The following is an 18,593-nucleotide window of genomic DNA, read 5'->3' as shown; positions in this document are numbered from 1 at the left end:
ATCGGTTTTTCCATAATCAGAATCGATGCACATTGCCAAGGGTCGGTTTTCCAACCTATAGTGTTGTGATTTTTTACGGTCGGTTTCATTAGTTTTATCGGTTTCAAATAATAAAAATGTTAATCATTTCTCAATCACAATATTACTTATTATTTTCTTTTTACTTAAAACTATAGAAATGATATTCATCTTAATTTAGCAATTTTTTTTATTGATTACTTTAATATTTATGAAAGTACAAAACAGCATAACTATTAGGGCCCGTTTGGTAAAAGATTTCTAGTAATGATGTTTAAATTTTGTGGAAATACATGTGGGTAAAAAAATGTGTGGAAATACATGTTATATTATTTAAACACTGAAAACTGTTGTTTAAACAATAATACCAAACACTTCCTTAGTCACCAAGCCTACAACATATCAGGCACCTATAGCTTATAGCATTGTAGTCTAGAAAATGGAAATACATCTCGGAAGCAATACCTACATATTAATCTCTAACCCTCCCACGTGTTCTCCCATTATTACTTTGTAATTCAATTTTTCATTTCTAGCTCAAGATTCAACATTCAAGTCTCAAACCGTTCATTCTCTACCTGTCTTCCTCTTCATTTTGCTACCCAAGTTTGAAAGTCTCTTCTCTTTTTATCTTCTTTTTATTTTTACCATACCACTTAGAGCTATGCAAGCATCATGGCAAGAGGCGAATTTGCACAAAATTGGGGTAGATTTGAGTAGACAACTAGAAGCTCAGGCAAAAAAAGAGATGTGATTGCAACATAGTTTTTCTCTTTTTCCCCTTATTTTTGTCTCTATATATGAATCGGTCTGTATGGTTGGTGGGTTGGTTTTGAAAATGAACTTTGACTGTGTCACTGCACCAATGTCGGAAGGGTCACCTATTTTCGTTCGCTGGCATCAGCTCCTTTGGTCGACCCAAAGATTGGTGCGGTTTTGTCAGTGAGGCTCGGTTTTGTCGGTGAGGTTGGGTCACTGCTCAACCCTACTCTCCACCACAAGAACTTGCTGCACTCTACGTTTGGTCATCTTGTAAAAGATACTTTGTCATATACTAACTCCCTTTGATGTTTCTCTCTCTCTCATGCTCGTCAGCAAGATAATGCTTTACCTCATGTCTTAGTCAAGAGAGTGACACTTTCGTTTCCTATGTTCATTTGGCAAAAGATGTAGATATATATTGACTTTGGGGGGAATGGCCCCCCAATTTTTTTTTAAATAGTAGTGTATAATGTATGTGCGTGTGTATATATATGTATTAATTTTAGTAATTTTGTTCTATAAAATTAAACTTTTTCCTTAATGAAATCATTGAATCTTTTAAGAGTAATGCTATACCCACAAACTTACTTATAACATTTTACAAATTGTTGAGGTATACATTTTTACTAGTTCGCATTTGGACTCACCATTTATATCACTTTTTTACTTACTTATAACATACTACTCACCATATTAGTAATTTGTAAAAAAAAGAGTAGCTTTAGCATTTTCCTTATTTCAAAGGCCATAAAAAATTTATACATCTAAAATGTAAAACAAAATATACAAGTCCAAAAAAAAAAATTATCCCAATAACAAAAATTCCCAATAGCAAAATTTATTAAAAAAAAAAACAATTAAGCCCAATTAACCAATAATACCCAAAACAAACAACTTGCCCTTTAAAAATTTTTAAACAAAATAATTTTATCTTTGCCCAGCAACAGGGCGCACACACTAAAACTCAAAAAAAAAAAAAAAAATAAATAAATAAAAAGTTTTGGCTTTATACTTTTTTTGGATGGAGTCCGGAGGAACTGTTATATTTCTGATCTCCTTTATATGAAATAAAAAGCAGATATGTCTTTCTTCTAAAAAAAAATAAAAATACACTTTAATTTCTATGATTGACTAGTCAATCATTATCTGTCAATTAACAAGTTCCTTCCGACCAAGTTACTTCCGACCATTTTTTCAAAAGATTGAAAACAAAAACTAAGAAAAGACATCACTAAAGAATTGTATATGAATTTGTTTAATTCTAGAGGACAAGTCAATTATAATCACCACTGAAGAACGGTAGGAATTTGTTTGATTCTGGAAGACAAATCTTAATTGACTCGCGTGTACCGATATTTTCCAATTTATAGTTTGAATATAGTATGTGGTTTCTGAATTACCTTCATTGTGTTAGTGGTGTATAACACCTGATCTAAGAGCTGGTATAAGGTGTTTTAGATGCATATATCCTCACACTCATATAAGGGTGGGCCCCACTCCAAAATGCATTGGGTCACTAACCCAGATGGCACACTCCATTCACTTCTTGAGTATCCTGTTACTAGGCTCTTACAAAGGCAGAATCCCTTAATGAGGGAATCTTATCCGAAATAGTACCAACTAATTCAGAAGTTTGTAGACAACAATGGCCACATGAAGATCATTGGGAAATGTCCAATCCTCTTATTGGTTACGATGACCCCTACTACCACAACCATGATCTAGATGTTCATGCTGACGTGGACGAAGAATTGTTCCAAGGAAGAGATGGATGAGACTAAACAGCTTTAACACTTAAAAAAAAAAAAAAAAAAGTTCTAGAAACCTCCTGATGCAAGTGAACCTTATCCCTACCTAACAGGCACAATTATTGCCCTTGCAGAAGTCTATCTAGATGAAGATTAGTCTCCAGCCAGGCCCTTACCCCCTTGGCCACTTGTCAATTCATAACATAGGCCCCTACTATCTTCTGAAAAGCATAATGTACATTGTCTCTAAGCTCCGTGGTCTATAAATTAAGTCCTTGTAACTCTAAAGAGGCAAGAGAGAAGAGAGAGCCTCTATTAGAATGTTTATCAAAGTGTCTTATGTCTTATATAAAAAACCTATTGAATCTAATAATATCAGTTAGTTTGTTGTATCTTGTTTTGTGTTTTATTCCATACTTTCATGTAATCTTCTATATTAGCTTAACAATTTATTTCCTTAACCAGTTGCCATAATCTTCTTACACCCTCTTTCCTCTATTTGGTATCAGAGCCATATCCACCATATAGTTTCCCACTCCTTTGATTAGTATATTTTGATTATTGTCCTAATTAGTATGCTTTGTGATTTACAGTTGCCACAATACATGGATCCTCTATATTATTCACATCAAAACACTGGACTTGATAATCAAGTAGAACACTAAGGAGTTTGTTCCCAAAAGTCTTAAAGAATCCAATTTCCCATTGTCACCTTGTGGATGTTTAAGCCTAGGGTTGGCATTTTAATCCTGTTAGGTTTTGGGTAAACAGATCTTTCTTGAAGAAACTATCATGGCTAATTCATCTTTAGCAGTCACTAACACCACTAAACCTACTTTTGATCTTTCCCTTCGTACATCCACTGCAAATAGATTAGACTACCTATATGAAATTTCTCATGTACCTAAAGATGGTAAAATCCCTATTACCGATTTCCCTATTGTAAATCCTTATACCGTGTTTAATAAACCCCAACCTTCATTCAAAAAAACCATTAAAAATAAAAATAAAAAGTATTGGTCCTTCTCGTCCTTCTACTATAAAAAATATGTCCAAGACTAGAATTTTTCAATTCCATGTTTCACTGCAAGAATTTCCTTGAAAGTGGAGTGGTAATGAAGTTCTGAAAGCTTGAATGCACCACTTTTATAAACACAAATGTTTCTTTTTCCATTAACCTCTTCAACAAAAGTTGCTGCCCAATACTCGTAACTTGCACTACCTGCAAAATTCATTTGCCTATTCCTGGAATCTGTAACGGGGGAAGCTTTTTTGCTAATCTTTTTAATTGTTGAACTACTTCTGTATGGACATAATTCCATTCTAGATGGGTCTTCTTCAAGAGTTGAGCTATACAGTTCCTATTTCTGGAAATCTTTGGAATGAAGTCGGATATGTAATTAACAATTCCAAGAAACTGCTGTATCGGGAGATGAAACTCTCTGAATGATAAACCTTCAAAAAATAACCTTGCAACAAGCCTCCTTGGGAGAAATCTACTAGCATGTGCTCATTGCTCTAGAAAAGCTCTACAACTAGAGAAAATTTCTTTCAAAAATTGACAAGGTTCATAGTAAACTCAAAGATAGTTGCAAAAGGAAAGATTTGCAAATAAAGTGCTATGAGAAAAATTGTGACTGTCCAACAAAAAGAAGAGATCATTTCAAGAAATATTCTTTGAAAAGGAGACACCATACAAGACCAAGGAAGAAATTTTTCAGAAAGAAAAAATGGAAGTTCATTAGAAGAAAGCAATTCAAAGGAAAAACTTCAAAAGTTTGTTTTATGTGCAGAAGACCAGGCCACTTTGCAAAAAATTGTCCAATAAAGAAGAAAGTAGCAAAGCTTCTTGAACAAGCATAGATTCATGCAAATGACACTCCTTTTTTAGACGTAGAATCACTCTTTTCACTTGATGATGACTACTCTCCTCAAACTCTAGTAGTCATGGCTTATTCCACATCAGAAGAAGATTTAGACTCAAATAGTGATGATGCCTCAAACCCAGAAATCCAAACTATTTAGACATCCCAACCCATTATAGCTCTTTTAACCAGTCCCACTCCCATAGCACAAGTACATATCCTCCTACAAACTCACTCCAGACCTATCCCAGTCATAGACCTTTTTGATACTGGAGTTACAGCAACAATTCTCCATCCTAAGATTTTGCCTGCAGAACTCTAGCTACCCCATAACCAAATGTTTTGTGCAGCAAATGGGGAGACATTTTTAATTACCCAGAAGAGTAAGCCTATTCTCATCAGAATTTTCCCAACCCTCACCATAAAACACCAAGTCCTTGGATCCCCTCTTATAGGCAGAGACTTTCTTATAGGATTTGATCTCCTTCTCCAAATATCCAGCCTTAGATGGTCTTCAAAAGGACTTTTGCATAAATAAAACCTTCTTACTTAGACCCAAGTCCCTCACCTATTTACAGTCGACCCCTTTGACTCATTGAGAATATCATCAACGACTGTTATGCAAATAGCCATTCTGAATTCCTTCTTAAAAATCCAAACCCCTTGTGGAAAAACCCAGAATTTTTCATACATCTTCCCTTCAAAAAGAATGAAGATATGAATCCCACAAAAGCCAGTCACCGAGGAATGAACCCAGAACATTTAGCCTTAGCTAACAAGAGCTATCTGCCCTCCTCTCTGAAGGCCTCATAGAACCCACAACCTCTCCGTGGGCGTGTGAAGCTTTTTATGTCAACAAGCATGCTGAACAAGTTAGAGGAAAACTCAAATTGGTAATCAATTACCAAGATCTCAATCATTTTCTTGCAAATGACAAGTTCCCTTTGCCAAATAAAAGTGCTCTCTTTCAACATCTTTCAAATGGAAGAGTATTCTCAAAATTTGATCTCAAAGCAGGATTTTGACAATTAGGAATCCATCCAGAAGAAAGGTACAAGACAGTGTTTTGCATTCCAGACCATCATTACCGATGGACAGTCATGCCCTTTGGCCTTAAAAATGCCCCATCCCAATTCCAAAAGCAATGGTGACACTGTTCCAGCCACTCTTGGCCAATACATTAATCTATGTGGATGATATTCTCTTGTTCTCAAAAGATGTAGAATCTCATGAAATGTTGCTCACTAAATTTTACAATTTAGTGAAATCCCATGGGATAATGCTTTTAGAAAAGAAAATGATCATTAGACAATCTTCTATAGATTTTCTGGGAGTAAGCATTTCAAATGGAAAGTATACTTTGCAACCTCACATGGTTGTCTCTCTTGGTGAATTTCTAGACAAGCTCACAGTTACCAAGCAGATACAACAGTTTCTTAGAATTGTTAATTACATGTTCAACTTCATTCCAAAGATTTCTAGATATAGGAACTGTTTAGCTCAACTCTTAAAGAAGACCCATCCAAAATGGGATTCTGTCCACACAGAAGCAATTCAACAATTAAAAAGATTAGCAGAAAAGCTTCCCCCGTTACATATTCTAGGAACAGGCAAACGAATTTTGCAGATAGATGCAAGTGATAAGTATTGGGTAGCGGCTCTTTTTGAAGAGGTTAATGGAAAAAGAAACATTTGTGGATATAAAGTTGGTACATTCAAGCCTTCAGAACTTCATTACCACTCCACTTTCAAGGAAATTCTTGCAGTGAAACATGGATTGAAAAATTCCAGTTCCACTTCTTGGGCATAATTTTCTAGTAGAGATGAACATGTCTTCCTTTCCAAAAATGCTTTAGTTCAAAAGAAAAATGCTTCCACATCCTCAGTTACTCAGATGGTCAAATTGGTTTTCACAATGGTCTTTCCAAGTAAAGCACACTAAAGGAAAAGATAACCCGATCACCGATTATCTTTCTAGAAAGCCTCTAGCTATTAACACCACAATTGTTCCTCCACCCTTGTGTGTATATCCTATTATTGATCCATCCTCATCCTCATGCTCTTCCTCTGCAGCCCCTGATGATATTCTTAATATGATAGAAAACCTTCCCCCAGATATAAAAGACCAAATAAAAACCTTGACCCTTGAAGCCAAATCTAAAAGAATCACTAGAGTCCTCCATAATTACCTTAAAGAGCACCAAAGCCACTTCCTTGCCATTTATCCTGATAGGGGCCAACCATGGAAAACCCCTTTTGCTTTTTGGGTAACCAATAGGACGGTCGTACATTATCTGTACATGTGGTATTTACTCAATGAATATTATTTGTGTCTTCATTTTGAACTAGAATTTTATAATTTTATTTTCCCTAGTGGAAATAGATATTTCCAATAATTCTGGTATGAAATCCTAGAAGATGATGCTCATAATGGAGATTGGAAAAAGTATCCCATCATAGTACATCCAAGATTTGGCCACAAGATTACTACAAGATGTTTAATTGCTAAGCTCAATTCCAAAAATGATATCCGAGTAGAAGGAATCTTTCATCCATCAGAGATGCATTGGGTCACTAACCCAGATGGCACACTCCATTCACACATGGACACTTCTTGGGTATCCTATTACTAGGCTCTTACAAAGGCAGAATCCCTTAATAAGGGAATTTTATCCGAAATAGTACCAACTGATCTAGAAGTTTGTAGACAGCAGTGGCCATATGAAGATCATTGGGAAATGCCCAATTTTCTTATTGGTTACGATGACCCCTACTACCACAACCACGATCCAGATGTTGATGCTAACGTGGACGAAGAATGGTTTCAAGGAAGAGATAGATGGTTTCATTTCTCAAGATTCAACATTGAAGTCTCAAACCGTTCATTCTCTACCTATCTTCCTCTTCATTTTGCTACCCGAGTTTGGAAGTCTCTCCTTTTTTCTTTTTTTTTTTAATCTTCTTTTTATTTTAACCATACCACTTTGAGCTATGCAAACAGCACGGCAAGAGGCGAATTTGCACAAAATTGGGGTAGGCAGACTACTAGAGGCTCAGGCAAAATAAGAGATGTGATTGCAACATAGTTTTTCTCTTTTTTCCCTTATTTCTGTCTCTATATATGAATCGGTCAAAACGGTTTGTGGGTCGGTTTCGAAAATGAACTCCGACTATGTCACTACACCGGTGTCGGAAGGGTCACTTAATTTCGTTCGCCGGCATTGGCTCTTTTGGTCAACCCAAAGTTTGGTGCGGTTTTGTCAATGAGGCTCGGTTTTGTCGATGAGGTTTAGTCATTGCTCAACCTTACTCTCCACCACAAGAACTTACTGCACTCTATGTTTGGTCATCTTGTAAAAGACACTTTGTCATATACTAACTCCCTTCGAAGTTTCTCTTTCTCTCATGTTTATCGGCAAGATAATGCTTTACCTCATGTCTTAGTCAAGAGAGTGACGCTTTCGTTTCCTGTGTTTGACTGGATGAAAGATGTAGATATATGTTGACTTTGGGGGGGAATGGCCTCCCAATTTTTGTTTTGTTTTTTTAAATAGTAGTGTATAATGTATGTGTGTGTATATATATGTATTAATTTTAGCAATTTTGTTCTATAAAATTAAACTTTGTCCTTAATAAAATCATTGAATCTTTTAAGAGTAATGTTATACCCACAAACTTATCTATAACATTTTACAAACTGTTGAGGTATACATTTTTACTAGTTCGCATTTGGGCTCACCATTTACATCACTTTTTTACTTACTTATAAATACTCATCATATTAGTAATTTGTAAAAAAATAAAACGTAGCTCTAGCATTTTCCTTATTTCAAAGGCCATAAAAAATTTATACATCTAAAATGTAAAACAAAATATACAAGTTCAAAAAAAGGGTAAATTGTAATTTACACCCCTAAAGTTTGGAGGTGATTGGATTTTACATCCTGAAGTTTCAGAATTTGGATTTTACCCCCTGAAGTTTGAGGTGTTTGAATTTTACACTCCAATGTTTCAGAACTTGGATTTTACCCCCTAAAGTTTAAGTTGTATGGATTTTACACCCCCAAATTCTGAAACCTTAGGGTGTAAAATCCAAATACCCCAAACTTTTAAAATATAAAGGGTAAAATCCAAATTTTGAAACGTTAGGATGTAAAATCCAAACATCATCAAATTTTAAGGAGTAAAATCTAAATTTTGAAACTTTAGATTGTAAAATCCAGTCACTCCCAAACTTTAAAGGTGTAATTTGCAGTTTACCCCCCAAAAAATTATACCAATAACAAAAATTTCCAATAGCAAAAATTAAAAAAATTAAGCCCAATTAACCAATATTACCCAAAACTAACAACCTGCCCTTTAAAAATTTTTAAACAAAATAATTTTATCAGGTTTTGGCTCTATACCTTTTTTTTTGCTGAATGCTCTACACCTTTTTTGGATAGAGTCCGGAGGAACTGTTATATTTCTATCTCCTTTATATGAAATAAAAAGCAGATATGTCTTTCTTCTAAAAAAAAATAAAAACACACCTTAATTTCTACGGTTGACTAGTCAATCATTATCTGTCAATAAACAAGTTCCTTCCGACCATTTTTCCAAAAGATTGAAAACAAAAAGTAAGAAAAGACATCACTAAAGAATTGTATATGAATTTGTTTAATTCTAGGGGACAAGTCAAATAATCACCACTGAAGAACAGTAGGAATTTGTTTGATTCTGGAAGACAAGTCTTAATTGACTCGCGTGGACCGATGTTTTTCAATTTATAGTTTGAATATAGTATGTGGTTTCTTATTTGATACCTAGTATGTGATTTCTGAATTACCTTCATTGTGTTGGGGTGTATTACACCCGATCTAGGAGGTGGTATAAGGTATTTCAGATGCATATATTCTCACACTCATATAAAGGTGGGCCCCACTCCAAGCAGAAGAAATCTTTCATCCATCAGAGATGCATTGGATCATTAACTTAGATAGCATACTCCATTCACACATGAACACTTCTTGAGTATTCTGTTACCAGGCTCTTACAAAGGTAGAATCTCTTAATAAGGGAATCTTATCCAAAATAGTACGAACTGATCCAGAAGCTTGTAGACAATAGTGGTCACATGAAGATTATTAGGAAATGCACAATTCTCTTATTAGTTACGATGACCCCTCCTACCGCAACCATGATCCAGATATTGATGCTGATGTGGACGAAGAATGGTTCCAAGAAAAAGATGGATGTTAATGCCCTTGCAGAAGTCTATTCAAATGAAAATTAGTCTCCAGCCAAGCCCCTACCCCTTTGGCCACTTGTCAATTCATAACCTAAGCCCCTACTATCTTCTAAAAAGCATAATGTACATTGTCTCTAAGCTCTGTGGTCTATAAATTAAGTCCTTGTAACTTTGAAGAGGCAAGAGAGAAGAGAGAGCCTCTATCAGAGTGTTTATCAGAGTGTTTATCAGAGTGTCTTATGTCTTATGTAAAAAACCTGTTGAATCTAATAATATCAGTTAGTTTGTTACATCTTGTTTTGTGTTCTATTCCATACTTTCACGTAATCTTCTATATTAGCTTAACAATATATTTCTTTAACCAGTTACCATAATCTTCTTAAACCCTCTTTCCTCTATTGTGGGGTTCATCCTTATGTGAGTGTGAGGATGCATGCATCCGAAACACCTTGTATTTTCTCCCAATCTAGAGCACACGATATAAAAGGTCTTTAATGAGCTTTTTTTTTTTCTTTTCTTTTTCTTTTTTTGGTGCTGAATAGCTCTTTAATGAGCTTGATTAACAAGTTTGCCATGCATGAAGGAATCATCTATATATCTTTATATAATATAAAACCGAACATGTTTGACTTTTTGTTAACCATTCCTTATTGCACCACATGATTACATAAATTAATGCCACGTATATACTTAAAAACACTAAATAGTTGTGACTTTTTATTTTCAATAGACACTTTTTTGGTCAGCAGACACATTTTCATTGAATAGACACTTTTTAGTTAATAGACACTTTTTTTATCAATAGCCACTTTTTCATTCAATAGGTATAATTTTTCATTCAATAGGCATATTTTTGGCCAATGGACATCTTTTCGGTCAATAGACACATTTTTATTCAATAATCACTTTTTGGGCCAATAAGCACCCTCCCGATCAATAGACATCTTTTGATATATCAAATATAAAGGGTTATGACCTTTCAATAGACACATTTTGGTAGACACATTTTCATTCAATAGGCACATTTTTTGTCAATAGGCATCGTTTGGTATATTCAATAGGAAGGGTTAGGATATTTTAATAGACACATTTTCATTCAATAAGCACATTTTTGGTCAATAGGTATCTTTTCAATCAATAGACACATTTTCAATCAATAAGCACATTTTTAGTCAATTGGCACTTTTTGACATATATATTACAACCTATCTTATATATACCTATATATACAACCCAAACTAAACTAGAGACGTAACATTCTGTCTCTTATTCCTTCCCATAAACACACACACACACACACACACACTATATATATATATATATATATAACTTCATTCATTTTTGCTTACTATTCCAACTCAAAATAACGGTTTTTGTTTTTCTTGAACTTCATTCAGTAGCTATTCCCGTACATCACACGAGTTAGCGACTAGTCTATATATCTATATATATAATAATAGGTAAAGCCGAGAGAAACCTAAATTAGAATTTCAAATTTGTAAGGTTGAATTTATTCAATCATTAGTTGGTTTTATTTCGTGTCAAATTTGCTTGTAATTCAGCATTTAGAAACCCTGTATTTGGGTGGGAATCATGTAAAGGTAGTGTATGAGAGAATGTAAAGAAAAGCTCAAGAGTGTGCAATCAAGAAGATCCTCGCGACTGGCAAGTCGCCAGAATGGCACACATGTGAAGCATGTAGGGAAAGCTGAAGGATCACACTAGCAGTTGCACTACAGGACAAAACCTCCAGTCTGGCAAGGCAATTAGCTTGCGACTCGTTCCAGTCGCAAGCTCAAGTCGCCAAAATACCCTGTTTGGTTGTAACTGACTATTCGCATTCCATACACACCCTACTATAAATACTCTTATACCCACGAAATATAGAGATCTTCCAGAGAGAATTTTGAGAGAGAAACCTTAGAGAAAAACATAATTGACTCATCCACAATCTTCATCCTTTTGATTCTCCAAATTCCTTTACTCTCATCCTCTCCATTGATATATCCTTGAGAGGTACATTAGCCAAAGTCCTTATCTCACCATAGCCATATCTGTGAGGAGGTTATTTGGTACTTGGGAAGCAATTCAAAAGGGACCAATTCATTTTGGTTGATGCAATGGGCTATTACGGGATCTGGTAAGCTAGAGAAGACAAGGTTCGGCGTAACCCTGTTGGAGCAAGAAGCTTGGAGGGCTTAGGTGCACTAGGTAGATTAGGCTTGAAGGGTCTTCTGCTATTCATATATCCCAACTATATTCTCTAGTGGATTATCGACCGCTTGGAGGGTGGCTGAGAGGTTTTTCACCAAGGACTTCGGTTTCCTCTTCGATAACACATTGCTGTGTTGTCTTTGTGTTTACATCTCTCTTCCTTTAATCTTTGCCTTTTAATTACTGCTGTGGTTGTGATTAATTTCGATTTAGATTGTTTTACCAATTCTGTTTTAGCTTATTTTCATATTCCATACATACGTTTTTTGATTATAAGCTTGTGTTGGTAATTTATAATTTGGGGGTATAAACGTTCATAGGTGATTTACACACTATTTAAGCATTCAAAATTAAAATTCCAATTTTGTGCCATGTGTCTAGATTTATGAGGAGACCACACTACAATTATCCTTCCAATTGTTCAATTCAAATCTAAAATTAGAGTCCAATTTGGTGCCATGTGTGTCAAAATTTTTCTTAATTTTGATGCCAAAACTAAGATCACATCATAAATATCCATTCAAATATTCATTGTATTTACAGCAATGCAAATACCGAGGAGTCCAATGAAGCAAGCATTAAATGGTGCTCTAAAGAAGAGAGAAAATTCTAGAGGGAAGAAATAGAGAGGGATAAGAGAGATGGTCGACACACTCCCCCTCCGCCTAAGCTTCCCACCCCTTATTTCCACGCAAAAGGGAAACTCAATGTAGAGAAAATTAATGGCAATGTGTTAAGGATAGACCTCATCTACAAATTAAAAGTCCTACAACTATGGAACCGTCTGTTAATGATCAACACAACAATAGATAGTAGCAGATAATGATCAACGTAGTAACAAATTTTTACTCCACTGGGACTCCTCTCTCTCTAAATTTCGGCTTCAAACTAAGTCTTTTATGCAACATTCGTTTCTTCCAAATATCACAAAATACTAAATTTTACTTCCAAAGACGCTAATAACGACTTGGCTAACCATCCTTTGACAAGATTCCATTCAAAGAATAGAGAGATACATCCTCAAACAAGCTTTGGTGGTCCATCATGTAAGTGTTAATCTCTCTCTCTCTCTCTCTCTCTCTCTCTCTCTCTCTCTCTCTCTCTCTCTCTCTCTCTCTCTCTCTCTCTCTCTCTCTCTCTGTGTTACCCTTATTAGCCACATTAAAAATAGAGATAGATAGAGTCTGTCAACCAGCCATACATACTCAAAAGAGGTTTTTTTCCCTCACTCAAACGGTCCATCATCTTACCCAATTACTTGCCATACCATTATTACAAACTCAGTTTTTTTTTCTTTTTTTTTCCTATGAAAATTTTAGGCACCAAACAACGATTGGGGGTTCAAAAGCAGGGATGGATCTTTTCGATATCATTCTCACTAAGGTTCATCTCTCTCTCATTTAGTTTTCATTCCCTTAATTTGAAATAGTGATGAGTTTGTCTCAATTATTGATCTTTGCAACTTCAATGGTTTAGTTTTATTTATATTGAGGTAATATAAAAATTGTGTGGGATTTGGTCCTAAAGTGGTAAAAGGGTGGTGGGTAATTCAAATTATTAGTGTCATAATATTGGAACTACCAGAAATAGTGGACACTGAGTCACTGTGTTATTGGAGTGTTTTGAAATGGATTAGGATTGGTAGATTGTCCATTTTATTCCTACCCATAAAATTTTAATGAAATTGTTTTGGACAGCTAGAACTCTAAATAGAGTGGAGGATTGTATCACAGTTCTGTTTTATTTCAAGTGAATTTCAGAGCATTTTAGAATAATAAAACCATCATAATATCGGAGTCACAATCATTAACTACAGCATCAACAACAAAATCAAAAGTTTCAATTGGTTTGTCATTTGGCTACATTCAATTGTTCTTCTTCCATGTGTTCACAAAAAAATTAAATAGAGGTATCCATGGTTGAATTGTTAACTAACAGCTCCTACTGAAGATGACTTCAGAACATTCTCTATAGTCATACAAGAGGAGTAATAAAGAAGGGCTGGCAGCTAACATGCTGAGAATGAGTACTTCTTGGTCTGTTTTTGTAGATAATTACTATTAATTATTTTAATAAACTATATAAGTAAGGGTGTAACTCTTGAAATTGATATATCTATTCATAACAAATATATTTATGTGCTTGCATATAAATTAAGATCCTAGGGCATTCATTTGGACAAACAATTTTTCAGACTCAACTCAAAGCCCCTAAATATGTGATCACCACCTTGATGGATGTCCCATCCGCATTAAGGGTCAACAAGATCATCGCTATTTTACTTGAAGTGAAAATAGTTTCTTTTTTTTTTGAGAATCCGCCCCAGGAAGATGAGGGGGGAAGAACTTTTCATTAAACTATTTCAGAAGAGTACACAGAGAGGATGTCTGGAGGAACATCCTCCATCCAGACAATAAAAGGAGAAAAATTACAAGCTCGCCTAGCAATCGAGTGAGCTACTTTGTTGCCTTGTCTGCGAGTATGACAAAAACTGATCTCACTGAAAGCTGTAGAAACTATCTTGATATCTCGGATTATATGCCCAAAGCCGGTGGAGGAGACGTTTGAGCTGTTAAAAGCCTTAATCACCACTTCCGAGTCACCTTCAATAATTACCTTGTTAAACTGAAGCTCCCGAGCAAGACAGATGGCATTACGAGCTGCTAGCACTTCCACCGTCTCTACCAAGGTAGGCAGCGGAATTACTTGTGTCGAGGCAGCCATTACTAGACCAAGGTCGTTTCTAATAATCACTCCCAACCCAACAAAATCGGTCTCCTTGAATAAAGCTCCATCGAAGTTAAATTTCACCCAACTTTCAGGAGGCGAAGACCATTTGACAGGAATAGGGGAAGGGGAAGGGCCACACGGGAGAGGATTTGCATCATGGAATTCTTGAAGAGTGTCACGAGCCAGGGAATTGATTTTCTGCAGTGGGACAGGAATTTCCCCAACTCTCAACCTATTCCGTCGGGTCCAAATAATTGAGGTTATGGTTGCAAACAGCTCAAAGCACTCACTCCTAGAGTAGCAGACTTGAATAATATCCAGGAAATTGGAACATAGCCTAGTTTGCCTGATTAGCCAAGCAAAGCGTAAGGTCCAAACATCAACTAAGGCCGGACAAGACCAGAGGGCATGAAGAGTCGTTTCTTACTCAAGACCACAGCTGGGACAGACCGGATCACATTACACCATTCTTTTAACCAAATTCACCCGAGAAGGCAGAGCATCCAGCCTCGCCCTCCACATTAGTATTTTAACTCTATTTGGAACATTCAAATTCCAGATTGCTTTCCAGATTTGCTTGGATTGAGAAATGTCCGAAGAGCTCGGGTTATCGCTGGCACCCAGATTCGAAAGTAGTCTATATCCAGTCTTCACCGAGTATTCATCGTTAGCAGTCAAAGGCCAGAAAATTTTATCTTCACAATCCACCAAGCTGATAGGAATAGATTTGATCATTTTTGCTTCGTGTGGTAAGAAGAGGTTATCTATTATCTCATGCAGCCAGCTTCTATTGACACCATCCATCAACACAAAAACTCTAGCATCGATGCCAAGAAAATCAAGGGGAGACAAAACTCTATTAAGGTAAGGGTCTGGGAGCCAATTGTCCTGGAAAATTCGTATCTCCGAGCTGTTTCCCACCCTCCAACGCAGCCCTTTGCTAATCACTTCTCGCCCTTTGAGAATGTTTTTCCAAGCAAAAGAACCAGTCCCAGCCTTTGCATCGAGAATACTCCCATTCGGGAAGAACTTAGCTTTGAAGAATCTATGGAAAAGAGAATCTTCGTTGCCCAAGAGACGCCAAACTTGCTTAGCCAACATAGAGTCATTAAATTTTTGGAGGTCTTTGAAGCCCAATCCACCCATACACTTGGATTTACACAGAGAATGCCAACTTGTCCAATGGATTTTCCTTTGATTACCACGCTGCCCCCACCAGAACTTTCTAATTAAAGTTTCAATGTCGTTGCACAGAGAGATGGGGAGCTTAAAGCAACTCATGGCATAGGCCGGGATGGCTTGGACAACGGCTTTTAAAAGGATTTCCCAGCCAGCTTGGAAGAGGAGCTGCTCTTTCCAGCCTTGGAGCTTTGCCCAGACACGCTCCTTAATAAAATTCAGACTGGCTCTCTTAGACTTGCCGACTAAAGTAGGGAGACCGAGATACTTTTCATATAGCTTGATGTCCTGAACCCCCAGGGAGTCTTTTATTTGAATTTGGATCTCAGTAGGTGTGGATTTACTGAAGAACAAGCCAGTTTTGCACCTATTTAACATCTGCCCTGAAGCTCTTTCATAACATGTCAGCAACTTCTGGATCATATGACATTCGGCTAAGTAAGCCCTACAGAAGACTACGCTATCGTCTGCAAAGAATAGATGCATCAGTCTAGGACCTTTTTTACATATGGAAACACCCCTAATGAGGCCAGCATCAGCAGCACTGGCTAGGAGGCCATGAAGGCCTTCCGTACAAAGAATGAATAAATATGGCGACAACGGGTCGCCCTGTCTAATGCCCCTTGATGGGAAGATTGTATTCGAGGGTTCCCCATTAATCAAAATAGAGTAGCTAACTGTCGATATACATTCCATAATTAATGCCACCTAAGAATCACAGAAACCCATCCTTTTCATCAGGGCTTCTAAATAAGACCATTCTAACCGGTCGTAGGCTTTGCTCATATCCAATTTGAGCGCCATGAACCCGGATTTCCCAGTTTGGTGGTGTTTCATATAGTGCAGGATCTCAAAGGCCATGAGGACATTGTCAGTGATGACTTTCCCTGCCTGGAAGGCACTTTGATTTTCAAAAATGATAAATGGGAGGACAGATTTGAGCCTATTGGCTAGGACCTTTGAGACTAACTTATATATCACATTGCACAGGCTTATCGGCCTGAACTCAGTGATGCTTTTTGAATACTTAACTTTCGGGATCAAGGTGATATTAGTATGGTTTATTTCCTTAGGAATCTTACAATTATTTAGGCAATCCAAAACAGCATTATATACATCATCACCAAGTAAAGACCAGAAAGAGTGATAGAAAATCGGAGGCATACCGTCGGGGCTAGGAGCCTTAATGGGGTCCATTTCTTTAATTGCTGTATCCACTTCTTCTCTTGAGAACGGTTTGGAGAGTTGAATATTCATGTCTGCTGAGACAGAGGGACGGATTGCATCCAGAATTTCATTCATATCCGATGGATTGGAAGAGGTGAAGAGGTAGTTATAGTATTCAACAGCTATCTCTTTGATCTGGCTCACCTCCGAGCACCACACATTGGCATTGTTCCTAAGGCCGAAAATTCGATTCCTTCGATATCTGTGGGAAGCTTTGCTGTGGAAGTAGCTGGTGTTTCTATCACTGCATTTCAGAAATAAAGCCCTGGCATGTTGCTCCCACATTTGACTCTCTTTGTCTAGTAAAGCATTCACCTCCAATTGCAGAGCCTTAACTACAGCATAGTCACCTCCCCCTCTAGCAACTGCAAGTTCAGCTTTAGCAAGCATTTTACTTTTAGTTTCAAGCATTTTCTTAATACATCCAAAAGATTGTTTACTCCAAATGGAAAGTCTATCACCGCAGAGTTTGATTTTACCTGCAACTTGGGCCATGGTAGTATCCGGAGCAGAGTTGCCCTATGCCGAGATGACTGTATCAGAGCATCCCCTGTCGCTCAGCCACATTTTCTCAAATTTGAAAGGTCTGCATGGTTTGGGGAAGATTCCATCCGGCTTCACTATGATTGGTCTATGATTCGATGCGTGAGATTGTAAGTGTTGTACCTGAGTACCCGGGTTGGAAGCAAACCAAGTGTTATTCGCTACTGCCCGATCAAGCCACTCCAAGACCATACCCCCTGGGCGTTTTCCTTTCCAGGTGTATTTCTCACCTCTATAGCCCAAATCCATTAGACCGCATTCATCCAGGACTTCCCTAAACTCCATCATCATGCGATCTTGTCTCGGACCCCTGCCCAATTTTTCGTGCGCCCACATTATTTCGTTGAAGTCTCCTACACAGAGCCAGGGAAAGGAGATACGTCGGTGCAGCTGGCGCAACAGAGACCAAGTTTCTTGCTTCCTTCTTGAATCTACAAAACCATATATACTGGTAAAATGCAATCGATCCTCGTCGGAATTCCCAACAATTGTATCCACGTGGTTCGGCGAGGAGGAGATCACTTCGATGTGGACTATCTTTTTCCAAAAGAGGCTGAGACACCCAGTACTGTTGATCCGAGGAACAATCCATGCATGATCGAAGTTTAATTTATTACACAAACTGCAGAGTCTATCTTCATCTGCCCACGTCTCAGCCAAAAACAGGGCAACGAGATCTTGTGCTCGGACTAAAGCTTCGAGCTCACGAACGGTGCGCCGGTTCCCAAGCCCACGCACGTTCCAGCATAGCCAACTCATGGCTGCCGGCGGGGCTGGGAGTCAGCCGCCGCCGATGGAAGAGTGTTTTCATTATAAAGGGGAGTTTCAATGGCTCTGCGTTTTGGGGAGGAAGTGTAATCTGGAAAAGGAAGGGAATTTCTTTTACCTATAATGAGGTTAGATTCTTGTGGTTCTGAGATAATGGGGGGCCTTTGGATCCGGGTCTATTTCTTACCAGCTTGGGCCTGAGTGGAATAGGTATGTGGGTCTTGGTTTGTAATATCACTTAAGGGTATGGGCTGGGTGGGCTGGGCTTGATTCCAGTTCGTGGTTGGGTTGGAGTGTACAGAGGGCCTA

The 18,593-nt window shown here is 37.3% G+C and overlaps 1 protein-coding gene across 1 annotated transcript; it reads right to left on the bottom strand.

Moving 5' to 3' along the window:
* Window positions 1-17,492: 17,492 nt before the first annotated feature.
* On the bottom strand, window positions 17,493-18,275 carry LOC115984732. Its single transcript, XM_031107746.1, has one exon. It carries the CDS (start codon window positions 18,273-18,275, stop codon window positions 17,493-17,495), a length of 783 nt encoding a protein of 260 aa, XP_030963606.1.
* Between the last annotated feature and the right edge of the window lie 318 nt (window positions 18,276-18,593).

This window comes from Quercus lobata, chromosome 4 (genome assembly GCF_001633185.2).
Source record: "Quercus lobata isolate SW786 chromosome 4, ValleyOak3.0 Primary Assembly, whole genome shotgun sequence".
Classification (NCBI taxonomy): domain Eukaryota; kingdom Viridiplantae; phylum Streptophyta; class Magnoliopsida; order Fagales; family Fagaceae; genus Quercus; species Quercus lobata.
Note: the sequence above shows the minus strand (reverse complement) of the source record. Positions and strands in the feature narration are given on the sequence as shown.

Bases quoted from the DNA above. Each gene is read 5' to 3' on its own strand.
- LOC115984732 (XM_031107746.1), bottom strand. From the start codon at position 18,275: ATGAGTTGGCTATGCTGGAACGTGCGTGGGCTTGGGAACCGGCGCACC.